Here is a 17,869-nt window from a genome sequence, read left to right as displayed (position 1 = left end):
TAGCGGTGATGCAAAAGAAAATACAGAAGAGCAACACATGCTGCATTCACTTGCACTTGGATTTAACCCAACTGAAGGAGTTTATATTTGCTGGACTTTGTCCATTCTTGATGTTGCACCGAGGGGCCCGTCTTATGTCAGGGTGCCCTGTGGCCCTTCAGGCCAAGCCTCCTGCCCTGTGCTTGCTAATCCTGGCTTCCAAGGTCAAAATATGACGTAATGCAATATAAATGAGCAAAAAGCCACACTTGATCTTTTGAAATATCAGTAAATAACCGTAAAAAACAAATGATAGTCTCTTAGGCAAGGCCGGATTATCCAATGGGCATTATGGGCATATAGCCCCTGGGGCCCATGTGGGGCAAACACCAGATAGTTACACCACAGTGTCCAGTGTACTGCTACTGGTACCACTGGCTGAGAGATGTTAGAAATGTCGTTTCACAGTGTTTCAGTCACAATTTTCACAATGTTGTGGTGGGGAAGGGGGCCCCTGAAACATTCTGAGCCCAGGGCCCTGCTCACCTTTAATCCGGCCCTGGTCTTCAGAGACTCCAGCTGTGTGATGATTTAGTTCTGGACAGCAAACAGAGTTGTTTAAAACTGCTTAATCCGTTTCACATTTTTAATCTTTCTGCATGATCTGGATTTCCTCTTTCTACCATCAAAAAGAAAGAAAGACAGCAGCACACAGGTACATGCACATGCCCATTTATTTAAATGTCAAGAGTCTGTGAGCAGTCGTCAACATAAGCAGGGTGTTACACAGCGTGTTGTCAGGTGGGTTTCTCCTCACCACAAACGCTTCAGGGATCTTTTGTTCAACAGCTGCCTTCTTCAGTCTCTTCTGGTACATTTGTATTCCACATTAACACCATTAAAAGAAAAGCAAAACAAGTGACAGGACTTTGCAAAGTTAAGCCACTAAAGGTTCTCGACTCTGGTATGTAAACTGATAACACAACCGACTTGCACAGTTCACAGGAAGGAACATGACAGAAGAGACTGCTGACTGGAATATTTAACAGTTCATTAAAAATAAACCCGTTTCATCAGAGCAAAAGAAAAATCAAAAGATGATACATTCACCTTTTCAGGTTCTGCAAAGTAAAAAAAAAAAAAAACCCCAGTGTTGGCTCGGCTGTAGAACGCCTGACACCTTTAGGTACAACACAGGGATAAATTATGCATCGTAAATACACTGCGTTGGTAAAATCTTCAACCCCGCGGCTGCGATGAACGTCTCAGAAGTTTTAAATGAATAAGAATCTCTTCCTGCTGCAGCATCTCAGAGATACACATAATAAATGTGTTTGATTTATTAAGATTACAGCATCGCTGCCGTCCTCCCACTTTAACAACTCCCTGTCTGGACAAATGTCCCAGTGGGAAGAGGATTTTACTCCTGGAGGCCAAACCTGCAACTTTCAGATGACTCACATCTATAAAAGTCCCTCCTGATGTCCTGACAGTCAAATAGATGCTCGGAAAGAAGAGGAAGGAAGGAGACGGGATAATCTGCTGTGGTTTGGAGCCACTCTGTGAGCAATTTGCTCCAACTTGAGACATTTTCTTCCATTTTATCGTTTCAACCTGCTTATTTTTGTAGACAGGAAGTGCAGGAGGCTTCTGAACAAGAGGTTTGGCTAAAATGCTGCAGCAAGAACCATAAACAAGTTAAGGACAACTAGGCTGTGCACTAACACGGACTTCTCCTACAAGCTGAAAACACGGCACGGACGAAGAAGAAAACCGGTTGGCATGTTCGCGACTCGCTTTTTAAAACAAATAAAACAGAAAAAAACATGTCTGCCTCAAGTCTTCAAAGGGAATTAGACGGGAAATAAGCCGTGTTCACACACGCACCAGGATACGGAAACGTTCTGAAGACGTTCCAGAGCGGCGCCGACGACTTCTCACCCAGATCATAAGCAGGCGATCAAAGCGGTCGGACTTCTTCCTGAAATCTCTGACGTTCATGCGTGAAAGCGGCTCAGGTCTGTTGGTCTACAGAAGGAAGCACTTCCTGCTCTTGCGTAAGGTCTACCACAGCGATGTGACGCGGAGGTGCAGGCTTGGCACTGTTAAAATTTCTGACATTCACTCGGTTTGTCTGTTTGACTCTTATTACTGCAGCTTGCAGAGTAAAAATGAAGCAACGCCATGTCGTCATTTGTAAAAGTTCTGGGTGGGATCAGAGAAAAGAGCAACCTTTTTGCAAAACAGCAAACTCACAAATAAAATATTTCTGGCTCCGTTTCAACTAAACAAACCTCACTTTATCATGTGATCAAAGCTGCAGGGGCGCTGTCTCAACGGACGATCGCATCGAAAGCAGACAAATCTCACATCCCTTCAGACGGGAGCCCTTGGTCAAAACAAATATTTCACATCACAATTCATGATCACAAACACTTTAAAACTTCACCGACTCGATTTTCATACAACCAAGGAGGGAAACCAGCGGCAGCCGAACTGGGAATGAATCCGCCGCTGGTTTTCGCCTCACACATGACTCGTCTTTCAAATCGAGGAAACGGAAATTTAAAACAAAAATACTGCCAGCACCAACACGTCTACTCATAAACAAGTCTGTCCTTCTAAGAGAAATGCGCGCAAATAAATAGAGACGGGAGCTTTGCATAAACATGAGTACAAAACCAAAACTAGTGGGTGGATGTATGATAGATGTGAGCGTATCCTGGGTGGGTGGGGGGGGGCAAGAGTTGGTGGGTTTGTGACACCAGTGTTAGAAGCACCACCTCCCTCCAGACAGAAACCTGAGCGCTCTACTCCAGATCGTCCACATCCTCCGTCATCACGGTGCTCGTTTGTTCCGAGGTCACACCTGGAAGACAAAAGCAATCGTTTCCTCCCAGATCGAACCATTAAAGATGCTGCAGATGGTAAAACTTCATACTTGAGGTGTCATCATCGTTGGGAGACTTCTTCTCCTCCACGTAGCCATGGCTGAGCAGCTTGGACATGCTGACCGGAGGAGCCTTCTTATCATAAGACCTGAGGAGGTGTCAACAGTTTTACCATCAAGTTCATTTACTTTACAACCATGAAGATAAATGATAGAAAATCCCTGAAATTTCTTACGTTCTCTTGTATTTGTTGGTTAGTGACAGACCCTCCATCTGACCGGCCGTGCCATCCGGAGACATCTGCAGGATGGAAAAGTTATCCGCACTGATGGTTATCTGGGAAGACTTGAAATAATCTAAAACCCGAGATGTTATGACAGGAATATAAACGTGGCGTGAAGCTGAGGAATGATGGCGCTGTGAGAAAATTAACAGACCAATCACCTAGTGGGGAAAATGGTTTCTGGAAAGCAGAGCAAAAGGTGAAGTGAGGGAGGGGAAACTTGAGGTGAAATTAGTCATGCGATGGAAAATGATGCGAGACGTTGCTGTGAATTAAATCAGCTGAAAATCAAAACAGAAAACAATAGAAGTTCATTCACTTTTATTTAAAGAAAAACTACATGAAAAATAATGTTTTTCCTTAAAGAAAAAAAAAAGATGGCTGTTTTAATCTGGAACCTCAGATACGTACTCCTCAGCACAAAGTAAGAAAACAATCTGTCTTATAATTATTGAACATAAACCTCTGGGAATAAATGATTGCAACCACATCTTTGGGTAATAAAACACTTTATAAGCTTCAGACCATAGACTGTATATAAAGAGATGGACGGAGCCTCCGTGACGTCACCCGTAGGTTTCTGAAGAGCTGAATTGAAGCTCGGTGGGCGGTTCCTACCATCGCCATCTTGGCAGGGGCATGTGTGTTGTCTCGCCTTGAAAATACAAATATGGGCAAAGAGGTGGAGCTGAGGGGGGGGCTGTGGGTGTCATGGTGGATGATTGACATCGAGTGAACTCCAAGCTTTCTGTAGCTAAGAGCTAACCCGGAGATAACAGGAGCTAACCAGCTAACGGAGGTAAGCAGGCTAAAGCTAAGTCACGCTGTTAACCAGCTAAAAGCCATGATCGTTCTATGTTCTTCTGATTTGAATCGGAAGATCGGGTACCTGTCAATCAAAAGGACACGCCCCTAAATATGCCGAACTATGAGATTAAATTACTTTTAAACGGGGGAGTAAGAAAAAAATTCACCCCCCCCACAGTTGTCATGAAGGTAAACCTGACTTATTAAAGCTAAAATGGATTTTTGAACCAGGCTGTAAACATGTTTATTTCTGCTGTGAAGTTGATCTTTTTAACATGGGAGTCTATGGGGATTTGCTCTGTTTTGCAGCCCCTAGCGGATGAAGGAGGAACTGCAGTTTTATGCACTTCTGCATAGGCTTCACGTTTTACCGCCGGAAGCTCCGTCCATCTTTCATATACGATCTATGCTTCAGACCTAATCTCTTTTCCCTGTGTCTCCAGAAATGTATCACTCACACACAAACCACCTGACGGAAATGAAGAACAAACCAAAACGAGGAGAAAAACGGAAGGAAAGATGATGGCAAAATTTAAATAATGACAATAATAGATGGAGGAAGTTAACATGGCGTGAATGTTGGGGGGTGGCTAGTTTGTTCCATTCACCTTATCTTTACCATGGGAAAAGCTATCAGCCTCTCTTTCCCAGGACGAACCGTTATCAGTGCCAAACGGAGCAGCCAGAGGCTGCCTGCTCGCCTTCATCTGGCTGTCAGGAGACGTTGCTTTGCTCCTGCTGTAAGCACAAAACCACGGTGACACGCCACGTCAAAGCACTGCTCACCTCTCCTCACATTCTGGGAAAATATCGGCTGCTGCCTGAACATCTGGCTGAAGGCTCCATCTGCTCTTCGAGAAGCTCCTCAACCATCAATCAGTGTCATATCTTATTGATAAGAGACGAAGTATTCCACCGATGACCATTTTTAATGCAAAATTCTCCTTTTGATCATCAATTTTCAGGCCCTTGCACTGATAATTCCTTCAGAAAATAAGATTTGAGGCTGAAAAGAGGCAGGCAAGTGTAGGAAGACTAACTCAAGAGTTTCTAATCGCACACAAACTCTTCAACATGCAAACACAAAGTCTTCATCATGTTTGACTTCTTATGTTAGTTACCTCTTAGACTCATCACCTCCGAACCAGTTGGGCGGGTTGTATGGTTTCCTTGGCATGTCCTCATCGTCAGCATCATGACTCAACAGGCCTGCAGGAGGTGAGACAATAATGAAACTAAAACACTGCAGGCAATGTGGTTGCACTGTTATTAAAAACACAATGCGCCACTCAATTCGCAGCCCGTTCAGCTCAGTGGCCAAATAATTACTCCGACACATTCTGAGTTTGGACTTTTCCCTTTAAAGCAGCTTAATTGCCAACTCATAATGTTCCTCTTTTGTGCTGTTACTTCCCAAATCCCTGCCAGTCTCCCCGCAAGGCTACTGCAGCTGCAATTAAGACAAATAAATCCTCATCTATGTGGAGAAAATCATGGAAGTCAGCACTGAACTTTTTACATGACGAGACCTAAACACAACTTTAGGTTAAAACAAGAGGCCAAAACCAATTTTATTGGAAAATAATCTGCAATTATTAGTGCTTAAAACTCCAAAGCCATAATTTTCCATTCTTGATCAGCTGGTTTTGACATGTAGAAATGCTTGTAAAACCTCAACATGATGGACTTTTATTCTGATTGTTTGATTAGATCAAAAACACAGCAGCAGCGACCAAGCCTCGGCTCATTTTTGCATCACTTTGCACCTAAAATGTTCTTATTCCAGCCATAGACGAGCGTTATTATTGTTATTTTCAGACAGACATACCAAGTTCTTTTCACTTGTTGATCTTAGGCTGCTCCTGATTGGACATTACTGTCAATAACCTTCATAACTGGTTGAACGTTTGACAAAAAATGACATAATCATTCAAATTTGCAGGTTAAAACAGAGAAATGTGGTAGTGAAGGCATTTTTTTTTTTTTTAGTTATGAAAATGTGATCAATAATGACTCATTATAGTCTAAATAAACGTTAATTTCACAGCTGGATTGTAAACCTCCTGGACGGGACATAAATACCTTCATTCAATTAAAGGCTAAGCTATGAATCACAATTTACCCCCCAGAGCTGCAAACTACTGTTGCTGAGGAATTGTTGACATTAAGCGATAGCGCTCAGGGATGCCAGTGATCTGAAGGTGTTATCAGGGAAAACGCAACTGCTGGTGCAACCCATAACACAACGTTAAAAGACATTTCATGTCAGATAAACTTAATGTGCATGCCAGATAGAATTAAAACATCCATATTAACCTCATTCATACTTTATTCAAATGAAACAAATGAATGGAAACCCAACAAAAGTTGCTCTCTGACAACTAGGGATGCAACGATACACTTTTTGGGAGTTCCGATCCGATACCGATATCTGAAACTTGAATATCTGCCGATACCAGATCTGTTTATGTGAATATTATTGTGACTATGGTTATTACTACTGTTTTAACTGTTTAAGAGTTTATTATGTTGTAATAAACTCATAAACACATCCTTTCTGAAGTTACCGCACCAATACAAATATAATAACATTATAGATCCAACAATTTCAACAAGTTTTATTTAGATATGGCACATTTTACCTAAATACAACTATAAATGTGGTTTTGAAACAAAGATCCAGCTTTTTTTTGCCGTGTTCCTCATTGCATGCGGCTCACCGAGTCTTGACTTGCGGCTCGTGAAGCAGTCGCTGGCTTTCTGAAAATGCCATCTAAACAAGTCATAATGATCCTCAATCCTCAAACTTGGCTGTCCTAACGGCCTTAGTTGGCGCTATCAGAGTTGCCAGTTTTGGCTGATTTCAGCTGCACCGAACTCCGCCAAAGTTCCTCCGTCGGTAGCTCCGTACATATATTGGAAAAGAAACACCCACATTCTGGAGGTATTATTGTATTTTCACCACATACTGTTGCATAAGAACGCCATTACTCCGTGCAATATTTAGGATAACCATTCCTTGCTAAAAAGCTGAATGTTACTGATTTGGCAACATGGCAAATACGTAGCGTGGGAATGTTTTTTTGGGGGGTGGTGGCTCTCCTCTTGTCTTAGTATGCTGAGTGCGGCTCTTGTTGAATTAACAGTGTTTTAGTATAACAAAAACTGACACATTTTAACATTAAAGGCACTTATTTCTTTTAAAACACGTCCGAAGCATCAAAAACCTCTGAGCTGGCTTGACTAGTATGGTATCGGTACACTTTAAAATAATCCTAAGTACGAGTACACAGGCTTGGTATTGAGCCGATACTGGTATTGGTGCATCCCTACTGACAACACTAGAGACAGTTTTTACCTTTGTGCCCCCCCTGCTTTGCAAGCTTCACATAGTCAGAGTCGGTCGCAAATATCCCAACTCGCCGTCCGCTGATCCTCTCGACTGGAGCAGTTTCATCGGCGCTCTGGGACAAACCAGGGATCTGCGAGGTTGGTCCAGTCACGCCGCTTTGAGCAGCCCCTGGCTTTATGCCTACAAAGACAAGAGAGTTAAAAAAGCTTGGATCTGATATATGGCTGCGTTTAACGTCACTGAAAGTGATCACTAGGTAACAACTGCAGCACAAAAACCTGCAAGTCATGAAACAGTTTAATTACTGTCAGAAATGCAGTCATAAAACCTGACTTTGTCTTATGTTAAAGTTATGCCACTACTTCTTTTTTTAGATAAAAGAGTCAGGTCATGCACATTAACACAAGGTCCTAACGTCATGCATGCAAAGCAACGCGGACTGAGTTGATTAGGAGGAGTTCAGCAACACAACACGAACAATTGTTGCTTTTAACAACTGTAAAATAAAGATGTGCGAACTGTGAGACACAATGTAGAACTGATGACATTTCAATAACTTTCACTCAGTTTTTTTCATACAGATGAATAGATCCTAATCTAATGATTATGCTGACTGATCACAGTCAACATGAATTATGGTGAAAAGTCTTCCATGTTGTATCTGTGACAGAGCAAACAGCACATAAGGCTATAAACTCACCACATTACTCCAACTGAATTATTCTATCTTTGGTTGCAAAGTATTTCTCATAGAACTGCACTGTAGTGATAGAGTTGAATGATATTTTATGTTTTAAGATGGGGGTGTTGCATTATAAAAATCTAAAAGGTTTATCCAAGACTTTTTTTATTTGGTAATAAGAATTAGAAGACAAATAGTAAATTTACTATGAAATATGTGTGGACAAAAAAAAAAGATAATCAAATTACTGTTTATGAAAATGAAAAATTAATAGAAAAAAATCCCTACTATGAAGGAAACTTTCTTTATTGTGTAATAGAGCTACATAATGTGTTTAAGTATAAATTGCAGTGGTGTATTCTTATGGGCAGTCATTTCCCTCCTGGGGTCTGGGACCCCAAGAGGATCCCAAAAAGCTTTGAACATTCAGAGGCATAATGATTAATGTCCACACAATGTCCCTATTTTCAGAAAATAAAGGTGGTAATTTAACTTTTGCTTTATCGATGCTAAATAAGTTATTTATGGTGACGATCTCACTTTTGAAAGCATAAAACTCAGGGAGCCAGGCGTCCATCATGGCTTTTTAGTATTCTAGCATGAAGGGGATCCATAAGGAAAATAGGGTGCGACCCACTGCTGTAGAGAAATACAGATTGGCATTCAATATTAGCCAATACGCAATGTTAGAGGATTAAAATCAGGATAAAGTACCAAAGATTTTGATTAGGATGTGTCTTAGTAAATTGTAAAACATATAGATGGCACCAGAAACGCAAAGTCATGTCTAATTAGCAAATAGAAATGCATAACGATCATTTCTGAAGGATCGTCTTACCGCCTGGCTTGGTCCTTCGATGGTTGGGTACAGCAGTGCTCATTTTAGCTGAAAGCACAAAGCAATCTGATCACAGAGGGAACATATCACTAATATACGTATAAAAATATGTGTATATATATATAGATATATATATATATCTATATATATATATATAGATATATATATACATATATATGTCAGTCAGTACATATAAAACCACCTTTATATTTCTTTTGGGCATTCTGCTTCCATAACATGAATACATGAAAATGATCTAAACACACCTTTAGGAGCGTTATCTGCATTTTTACACTAAGAATTAAACTTGTCAAGAAGCAATGTGTCAACAATCTGGGAGGTATATATTGCATTAAAACCCATCTAATCACCCATCTTGCATGTGTTTCCTTAATGTATTTCTATGCAAAATTTGATTAGTAGAAATGAAAAACATTTATTTAAAGATGAATGATTAAATAAATAAAACTAATAATGGTCAACACAGTAATTAGATCTAAATCTAACCATCAAGTGTGGTCATGTGTGCAAATGCAAGACAAAACAGCCCATCCTCAGTTACTCATATTATAATCAATATGTTAACATTAATTAAACAACATTACAAACATGCATCTTCCATGTGATCTGCATTTGTGCATAAAGAAAGTTTATAGAAAGTTTTTGCCTCTCTTCATTGACTGCCTGTTGAATCTAGAATAAAATATAAAATCCTTCTCCTCACATATAAAGCTCTCCACAACCAAGCACCACTTTATATCAATGACCTCACAGTTCCTTATATACCAAGCAGAGTACTTCATTCGCAGACTGCAGGCTTACTTGTGGTTCCTAGAGTCTCAAAGAGCCGAGCAGGAGGCAGAGCCTTTGGTTATCAGGCCCCTCTCGTATGGAATAAGTTAGTGTTAGGGAAGCAGACACCCTCCCCACCTTTAAGACTAGGCTGAAGACTTATCTTTTTGATAAGTCCTATAGCTAGGGATGGTTAGCATCCCTTAGTTACACTGCTATAGGTTTAGACTGCTGAGGGACATTTCCTGATACACTGAGCTTCTTTCTCTCTCACTTTATATCTCTTATCCCCACAATAACAGTGTAGCATCATTAACATGTATGTCTCCTGTCTCAGCAGGTCTCCCTGGCCGGGAGTAGCAGTTCCTGTTGTCTTTCTGTCCTTGTCCCCCCACATAGCAGAGGCAGATGGCTGCCTGATGTCTGCCGGAGGTTTCCTTCCTGTTAAAAGGGAGTTTTTTTCCTTCCCACCGTCACCTCATGCTTGCTCAGGATGGGAGATTGACTTGGTCAACAGTAGAAATCTGTTGGTTTCCTTATATAGACTATTATGAATTGGCTTTCATTGGCTTTCATTGTGTTTTCTTCTCTGTCTGTAAAGCGTCTTGAGATGGCTTTGCCGTGATTTGACGCTATATAAACAAAGATTAATTAAACAACAAATTATTGCGGTTTTCATAGAAAAGCCGAGATTTTCGAATCAAGCATCTCGTTTTTTTACAAACTAAAGCCACTTTTCAAGCTGTATAAAATCAAACACTTTCTTGTTTTACTATGCAGAAATGAACTATAAAGACATATCCTTTAAAAGCATTTTAAAAGAATATTTTTATGTAGCAGAGAGGCTAACAAAGCCTTGCTAATATAAATAGCCGACTAGCTAGTAGCCGTAGACACATTTCCAGTGTTTCATTCAATTTCGTGCTTCTACATTATTTGGTCAAAGATAAAACGCTAGCAATACTGCATTTATATGATCAATCCCACACCTTAAGAGTACCTGTGGTGAATACTTTCTTCTAAATGTTGAACGAGCTGTTGCGATTAATAGCCGTCAGCTACTCCCACTAGCTCACCGGTCAGGGGTAAGGACTTCCGGTACAAAAAACAAAGATCGTCAAGATCGTGTGATGCTGTTGTATTCCACGCTATAACAGTTTTGTCATCGGCGTCATAGAACAATAATGAGTGAGCGCTCTGTTACTACATAATGCTGTGGGGAAATGCAGAAACGATCTTCGGCTCAATTAAGAGTTTCTTAAAGGAGACAATTTTGTCGAGTTATCAGTTTAGTTCCTGGCGATTAAAAACTATATTGGACATTTGTTACAATATTTTAACCTTTACTTTAAATCAGTAGGTCAGAGTTAATAATATAGATACGAATATTACACATAGTACTTTTAATAAGTAACGAATGAGTGTTATTCTTCTGTATGTGATTTATTTTAAAGTAAGTGAATTTTGCTCTGAGATATTAGCATCTTTTATGGGTCTAAGTGAAAACTCATTCAAAACAAATAACTAAAATAAAAGGCCTCCAAATAATCGGAACCAAAAGCCTTTGAAAACACCATGGCCTTTACAGAAATTAAGACTTAGTTATTAAAGTAACTTTATAAAGACTCAAAATTTTCTATCAACCTTTTATTAGTGAGTGGAAAAAACAGTGTATGATTGTGAGCATTGACAACCATTAGTGGAGACGTTATTTCCTTTAGCATACAATCCTAAAGCATTTCTAACTTTGTTAAACTGCAATTAAGCTTAGTTTATACATACATATATATATATATATATATATATATATATATATATATATATATATATATATATATATATATATATATATACATTTTTTTGGGCAAAAATGTTCATACAGACTTAAAAATATTTTTGATAATCTTCAACATCAAGTCAAGTCGCCCAGTCAACATTGCGTCCACCAGGTGAAAAACACTCCAGGTTTTTCTAAGCAGACTCTAATTTGATTAAGCAGAAATCAACATGAGAAGAAACAGCATTAGTAGAAACATTTGCATCACAGTGCAACCCATTAAACAATTTTGCATACTGTTATAGCCTAAAATATATATCATAAATTATAGCACAAATGCAAAGACTTTTATTCCAACATGAGGCATGGAATTTGTTTTGATTGTTAAGATTTTAGACATCAAATAAGAAAATTTGGCTTAATAAAAAACAACAAAACTTTGCCTTCCAGCTGGGCAACAGAATCAAAACAGAAGAAAAACATTGTGAAATGAAGGCTGTAGCCTCAGTCACACAAAACACAACACCAATGCATGCAGGTTAATGTGTAATAAACTGATACATGTTATAAATAATGCAACAAAGGTCACATTAAGCAAAAGCTGCCAAGTTTTCTAACTGGCAGCACAACCTGGACAGACTCTTTCGAGGCGTTGCTGAAAACTCAGATGTCTTTGCCGCAGTCGGGGCAGAGGATGTCGTCTTTGGCTGTCAGGAAACCTCGACCAACCAGAGACAAGCAGCACTTCTTGCAGTTGAAGCAGTCGTTGTGCCACTGGCGATCCTCAAATGAGATGTACTTACTGCCCCCGAGACCTGAGGTGAAACCAGCAAAGAGGAGTCTCATGAGCTCGGTAATGCAATAATCTGATTGGATACACAGGATGCCTGAGGTAGCATATGATCTGGGGGATGTTCGGTCCCATATCAAAGGTGTTGTTGATTTTATCATCGCTTTGGTTGGATTGTAGTTAAGATCTGACTCAACCTTATGTCACAGTGCTGCACATGATGCATTTTAGTCAGGATTTAATGAGAAAAACAATCATGTAAGAACATTTCAGCTATAATCAGTTTATAAGGAAGGTCCTGTGATGCTTTGTAGAAGAAATCTTTCACTTGTTCTTTTGTCTTTAACTCAAACTATACTGTCAAATCTCACGTGAGGATACTTTTTTTTTTTAAATTATAATTACTGAAGTGAAATTTTTTCCATTATGTATTTCATGTTATGCCTTTTAAATTCTGCTGTAGTCATATCTACATTTTCAAAACTCTCTGTGGGGTTTTGGTAAAAATCTACAAAGTTTAAAAAAGTTTAATGAAAACTGTCTTCAGTTAAATGGTAGTTTAATCAGTTTGCAGATTTAACTATCTTAGTTTGCAGATGACAAATTTTTCACATCCATGAATATGGAGGAAAGGATTGGGTTGTTTTTAAATCTCTCTCTTTCAAAGATAATTTATTTAATGGACTCTCAACTACTTCAGGGTGAGAAAAATACTTAAATCCTGCAAAAAAATCCGCCTGAAATCGCATTAAATTGCTTAAACGATTTATGATTTGGATGAAAATGACAAGACGTGTCTAAAATATTCAAGGAAAAACGCATTAAACCTGAAATCAATGTTAAATGTAGTGAATAACTTGTTTTAACAGAAAATCTTTTCGCTTAAAAAGTAAGCATGAGTCGATCTTTTTCTGTAAAATCTAAAAACTTAAAGACAATCCTGTTGGTCACAGGTTGAATTTTAAAGACAATATTTCTTAAATGAGAATGGATTCATATGTACCGCTGATTGGGGTGGTACAGTAGGCACATTTCTTGGCAAACATGTTGCAGAAGCAATCGAGGCAGTAGACTAAGTCATCCCGAGAGGTGAATCGCTGGCCAGCAAGCAGCTGCTTGCATCCAGTACATACGAAGCACTCCTTATGCCAGGGCTGGTCACGGTAGTTCACCCCTCCGGTGGTGATGGGCTGAAAGACAGAAAGAAAAGAAAAACATTGTTAACAAATATAAATAACATCACAACTTATTTTACTTTATGAGTTTCAAAAGCAGATAATGGAAATCTTATATTCGGTTAAGCATATTTTATGATAAAAGCGACATTTATGCGTCTAAGGCAGCGTCAGCTTTGGTTCTCAGAGGCCACAGAGGTTTTCTACGTCTCCCCTGTTCCAGCACAACTAACTCGAATTAATGAGTCATTGGACAGAAATTCATAAGCTGATGGATCCATTTAATTTGAGCCAGGCGTGTTGGAGCAGGGAAACAATGAAAACCTGCACTATCGTGGTCCTCATCCCTGATCTCAGGATTTGTCTACATGCATGTTGTATAAACACTCAATGACGTGCAAATACTCCCAGTCTGAGACAGTGACAAGAAATTATATTTTTATCTTGGGCAAAATAGTTCATATCAATAAATAATGGTTTGTTAAAGTTTCTCTGTACTTTGTTTACCGACGGTAATATGATGTGTAGAGGAATTAAGAGATTCCTGACTACTAATAATTTGAGATTTCAGTAGGTTTCGTTGCTGTTTCTATTACAATTTTTCAGAAAATAAAAATTTGACAAATAGCAGTTGTGATTGACAGGTGTTTCCATTTGACGTTGATCCGCACATAAGCCGCAGTTCTCGTAAAATCTCTTCTGTCGGACGAGATTTTACGATTTTACACAAGTTTGCTACGTTGTGTTATTTTGGGCTTTTTGCTAAGGAGAATTTGCTACGACTTTTCGAAGCCCTTCTCTCTCATTTTCCTTTCTAATTCAACGGTAAAACTTTGCATTTCACTGTTCTGTGGTCAATACTACACCATCTTTACCAGAAATGAACTGGTCACGTGACCCCTTATGTCAGCGGGATGCGTAATGGGAAAAAAGTTGCACAGTTCTAGAGCAATGGAAAGGCAGCTACTGCAACGCAACTAAAAACAAACAAAAGAAGCAGGCATGATATTTAGAAATAATCGTACCTTATGTTTTTCTAGAAGTCTTGATCAAAACTCTTAACCATAAAAAAGTATCAGTCACAAACAATTTAGAAAAAAAAAAATTTTTCATTAAAGTAGTATATTACAAGAACACGTTTGCTAGCTGCCGTGTTTGCAACCTGGTTGCAAATCGAGAAAGGACCCTCACTGGTCGGAGCTACGTTCACTCATTTAGTTAGATTAAGTCTGCCTAATTTTTTCAGTTTTGTGAGATTTAAATGTGAGCTTGTTGTTGTGTATGAACAACTTTGCTATTGAGCATAATAGATATAATTTATCATGATAAAATTATACAAAAAAAAAAAAAAAGTCATTTCAAAAAGTAAGATGCCAAAAACTTGCAAAAAGTGCTAATACCAAAGAAAGACATCTGAAATTGGCCAAAAAAAAAGGTTTTAAATGATAGTCTAGTAACAGTATTGTTTCTATAAAAACAATAAAAACTGAGTAGTTTTTCAGTGGAAGATGCAAAAAAAATCACTCCAGATAAATGCTAACTAACTAAAAAGTAATAACTTGACTAAACTGGCATGTCATTTATATATTTTATCACTTTTTGTGTTTACATGACCTTTGAATGACTAATTAGTGGTAACTTAGTTTTAAACACCGTGCAAAAACAACAAAAGATACATTTTTTTTCAAGAGAAAAGTAAGAAAGAATTTTTTTGTAAGAAAGAATTGTTTAGTTTTTATGCTATAATTATTTCATGATACTAGCTTACGGATCAAAAATGGTGATGAAATATGAATTGTTTAAAAATTTTTGTCCTCCTTCTCCGCACATATGCATCTTTACCAAATCAATATGTAAAAAAAATAATGTATTACAACCAATATTAATATTATGCTGTTTGGAAAATGACAAACTTCTTTATTTTATTTATTTTCCTCTGAACTTCACTTGAACATCCTGTACTTGTCTTTAGAAGACAGTAACATCATGTTTCTGAGTCATTTTGACTGTTTGTCACTGACTTAGTCACAAGTGAGCCAGATGACTGCTGCCTCACCTACCAGCTTTTTGCACAAAAAGACGCCTCCAATCCCTGCCTGCTTGGCCATCTGTTCCTCCTCAGATCTGCTGTGTATCATACATGTCAATATACTTCCCTCTGCCTTTTAACAGTTGTGCAATTAGATTTTATTTGAGACAATTTCATCCCTAATCAGCAAAGAACAAAGTTTTAATCTCACAAACCTTTGAAAACGAGGCGACACGTCATATAATATCTGTTTAATGAAACAGCTGCAGAACATCAATGTCTTAATATGTCATGTGTTGAGATTTTCTTCAATGTTAAAGTTGCCCATTAAAGACTCTTTATTGGTTTGTTAGGCAGACCAAGACTAACACTTACAACAGGTGAATATGCTTATTTACCTTCTTGCAGTGGACACACTGCAGAGCAAAGTGCTTCTCATAGCAGCCCAGGCAGTAGTTTTTGGAGTCCTTCTTGACAAAGCTCATGGTCCCAATGGCTGTCTGGCAGTAGTAGCAGATGAAGCACTTCTCATGCCAACTCTTACCCTTATGCTCCATCTTTTTGGTGCCTGGTAAGTGCAGGGAGCAGCAGCAGAGGGAGTGTGAAAGGGTGACAAACATTAGCTATCTTCAAGTTTCTCTACCAGTTATAGCCAAGCTTGCTGTTGTTATGACATTTATAGATCAACATCTATGTATTGTTGCCATTAAACATATATATATTTTGAGTTTTTTGGGATTTTTAAGTTTATTGAAAGCAAAAAAAAAACCAGAGAAAAAAGTCAAAAGAAAGAAAAGAGAAACAAACAGCACGATTATCTTCCAGCTTTCTCACCGGGCATGATGGTCTTTTGACATGCATGGCACTTGGCAGAGTACTCTTTGCAGTAGCAGTCAGTGCACATCAGGATGTCATTCCTGGTGGCAAAAGGGCGATCAACCAGTGAGCGGCTGCACTTATTGCAGAGGAAGCAATCGCCGTGCCAATGGCGATCTTTGTATGACAGATCCTGCAGGAAAAAAAACATCTTTAATTTGCTGCTTCTACCTGTCGTGACTCATGAAATTCCTTCATTTATTGCTAATTTAGTTGTTCTATGAAACAGCTGAGGAAGATTGCATTGGTTTCTGATTTGCAGCCACAGCATCCAATACCTTGACATTTAATGTGGAAAGATATTAAACGTATTAACAGATGATCCAGTTATTTCAAGGGTCTTTCAAAGCTTACTTTAAAATCATATTTAACCCGGAAGAACTAGGGCTGTGAAGATGTGCTTTTGTCCCGATTCGATTCGATTCGATTCCGATTTTTTTGGGTGCCGATTTGATTTAAATCAAAATTCTTCAATATTGATGATTTTTGTAATTAAATACAATTTTCTTTTTTTTAATTTTTTTTTTATAAAACTTCTTTTTGCCAGTAATTTTTCTTGATTTCAGTTAGGAAAAAACAACACAGTATCCAGATCATCATTCTGCTGCTATAATGTCCAAGACGACAAGTAAAAAGATTTTTTTTTAAAAACAACGAAAATGACAAAAATTTTATAGTGGATTAATTTTATTTATTTGAAAAAAAAAATCAATTTTTTTTAACAAAAAAATTTATTTTAAAATTGTGAAGAAAAAAATCCCGATTTCCGTTTTTTTCGATTCGATTTTCCCACCCCTAATAAAACCCAGCATGACATATATGACAAATACATATAGTTTCTGTGACATTATGCATCACTTTATGGTTAAAACTTGCTTTAAACTCCTGCGGCACACAATCAGATTTTACCTTTTCCTTCTTAATAGACTCCAGATGGCAAAAGGTTACAGAAGATGTGAACATTTTTGACATAAAATAAATTATATCAAAGTAAACATCTCTTAAGAAATTAGATACTTTTTAATTTTACATTTTATTAAAGGAAAAAAACATAAAGAACTCATGTTGAAAGAACTGAAACTATGGGTTAAGGAAAGTTTCTAAACTGTGCATCACCTTGCTAGTGCAGCTGATCAGTTTCTTGCACACTTCACAGTGGCTGGAGAAAAGAGCCTCGTAGCACTTGATGCAGTACGGGTGTTCCTCCCTCATGATGTATTTCTGTCCATACAACGAGCGCTTACACTCTGTGCAGTCATAGCGCTCAGCCATGTTGACTCCGTTGCCTCAGTTAAAAGCCTTGCTCTGCAACACATGACACAAAAATGGTTAAAGAAAAATATGTAGAAACTTCATAAACACATGCAAGCACACGAAACCTGCAATACTGCAGAGCTGCTTTCACAAAGCGCCACAATATCACCTTATCATCATGTGGTTGAAATAAAAATGAATGAACATTATACCTCCATGAACCTGCTCTGATACACTGTTCACTCATTCATGGACTTCTAGGAGCATAATTGAGCGCTACATACAACAAATTAGGGAAAGGAATGTCACAAAAATCTTGCAGTAGAGGTCCAGACTGAATAGTA

General features: G+C 38.4%; 2 protein-coding genes across 3 annotated transcripts; both read right to left on the bottom strand.

Annotated features, from left to right (window-relative positions):
• Window positions 1-712: 712 nt before the first annotated feature.
• cUnh7orf57 (chromosome Un C7orf57 homolog) lies at window positions 713-10,703 on the bottom strand. Of its 2 annotated transcripts, none has more exons than XM_079263769.1 (8): window positions 10,614-10,703; window positions 8,833-8,880; window positions 7,319-7,492; window positions 5,082-5,169; window positions 4,569-4,698; window positions 3,106-3,170; window positions 2,921-3,018; window positions 713-2,848 (listed from the first exon to the last, which is right to left on the bottom strand). In XM_079263769.1, exons 2-8 carry the CDS (start codon window positions 8,873-8,875, stop codon window positions 2,790-2,792), a joined length of 657 nt encoding a protein of 218 aa, XP_079119895.1. In that variant the 5' UTR covers window positions 8,876-8,880; window positions 10,614-10,703; the 3' UTR covers window positions 713-2,789. The 2 variants fall into 2 exon arrangements, with proteins under 2 accessions (XP_079119895.1, XP_079119894.1); XM_079263768.1 differs by having other exon boundaries at window positions 10,625-10,701.
• Window positions 10,704-12,064: 1,361 nt separating this feature from the next.
• On the bottom strand, window positions 12,065-17,543 carry LOC306774185 (four and a half LIM domains protein 2-like; the record flags this gene model as incomplete). The annotated part of the gene is made up of 5 exons (XM_079264166.1): window positions 12,065-12,216; window positions 13,195-13,381; window positions 15,794-15,963; window positions 16,230-16,404; window positions 17,388-17,543. The coding sequence occupies 5 exons, from the start codon at window positions 17,541-17,543 to the stop codon at window positions 12,065-12,067; spliced, it is 840 nt and encodes a 279-aa protein (XP_079120292.1).
• Between the last annotated feature and the right edge of the window lie 326 nt (window positions 17,544-17,869).

Source organism: Telmatherina bonti (genome assembly GCF_933228915.1).
Source record: "Telmatherina bonti genome assembly, chromosome: 24".
Taxonomy (NCBI): domain Eukaryota; kingdom Metazoa; phylum Chordata; class Actinopteri; order Atheriniformes; family Telmatherinidae; genus Telmatherina; species Telmatherina bonti.
The sequence above is the reverse complement of the archived record's forward strand: the minus strand, read 5'-3'. Positions and strand labels throughout refer to the sequence as shown.

Excerpts from the sequence above, each read along its gene's own strand:
- cUnh7orf57 (XM_079263769.1), bottom strand. The coding sequence starts at position 8,875 with ATGAGCACTGCTGTACCCAACCATCGAAGGACCAAGCCAGGCG. Across the intron at positions 3,019-3,105 it reads ACCAACAAATACAAGAGAAC|GTCTTATGATAAGAAGGCTC; the intron begins GTAAGAAATTTC and ends ACACCTCCTCAG. Across the intron at positions 2,849-2,920 it reads CAACGATGATGACACCTCAA|GTGTGACCTCGGAACAAACG; the intron begins GTATGAAGTTTT and ends TTTGTCTTCCAG.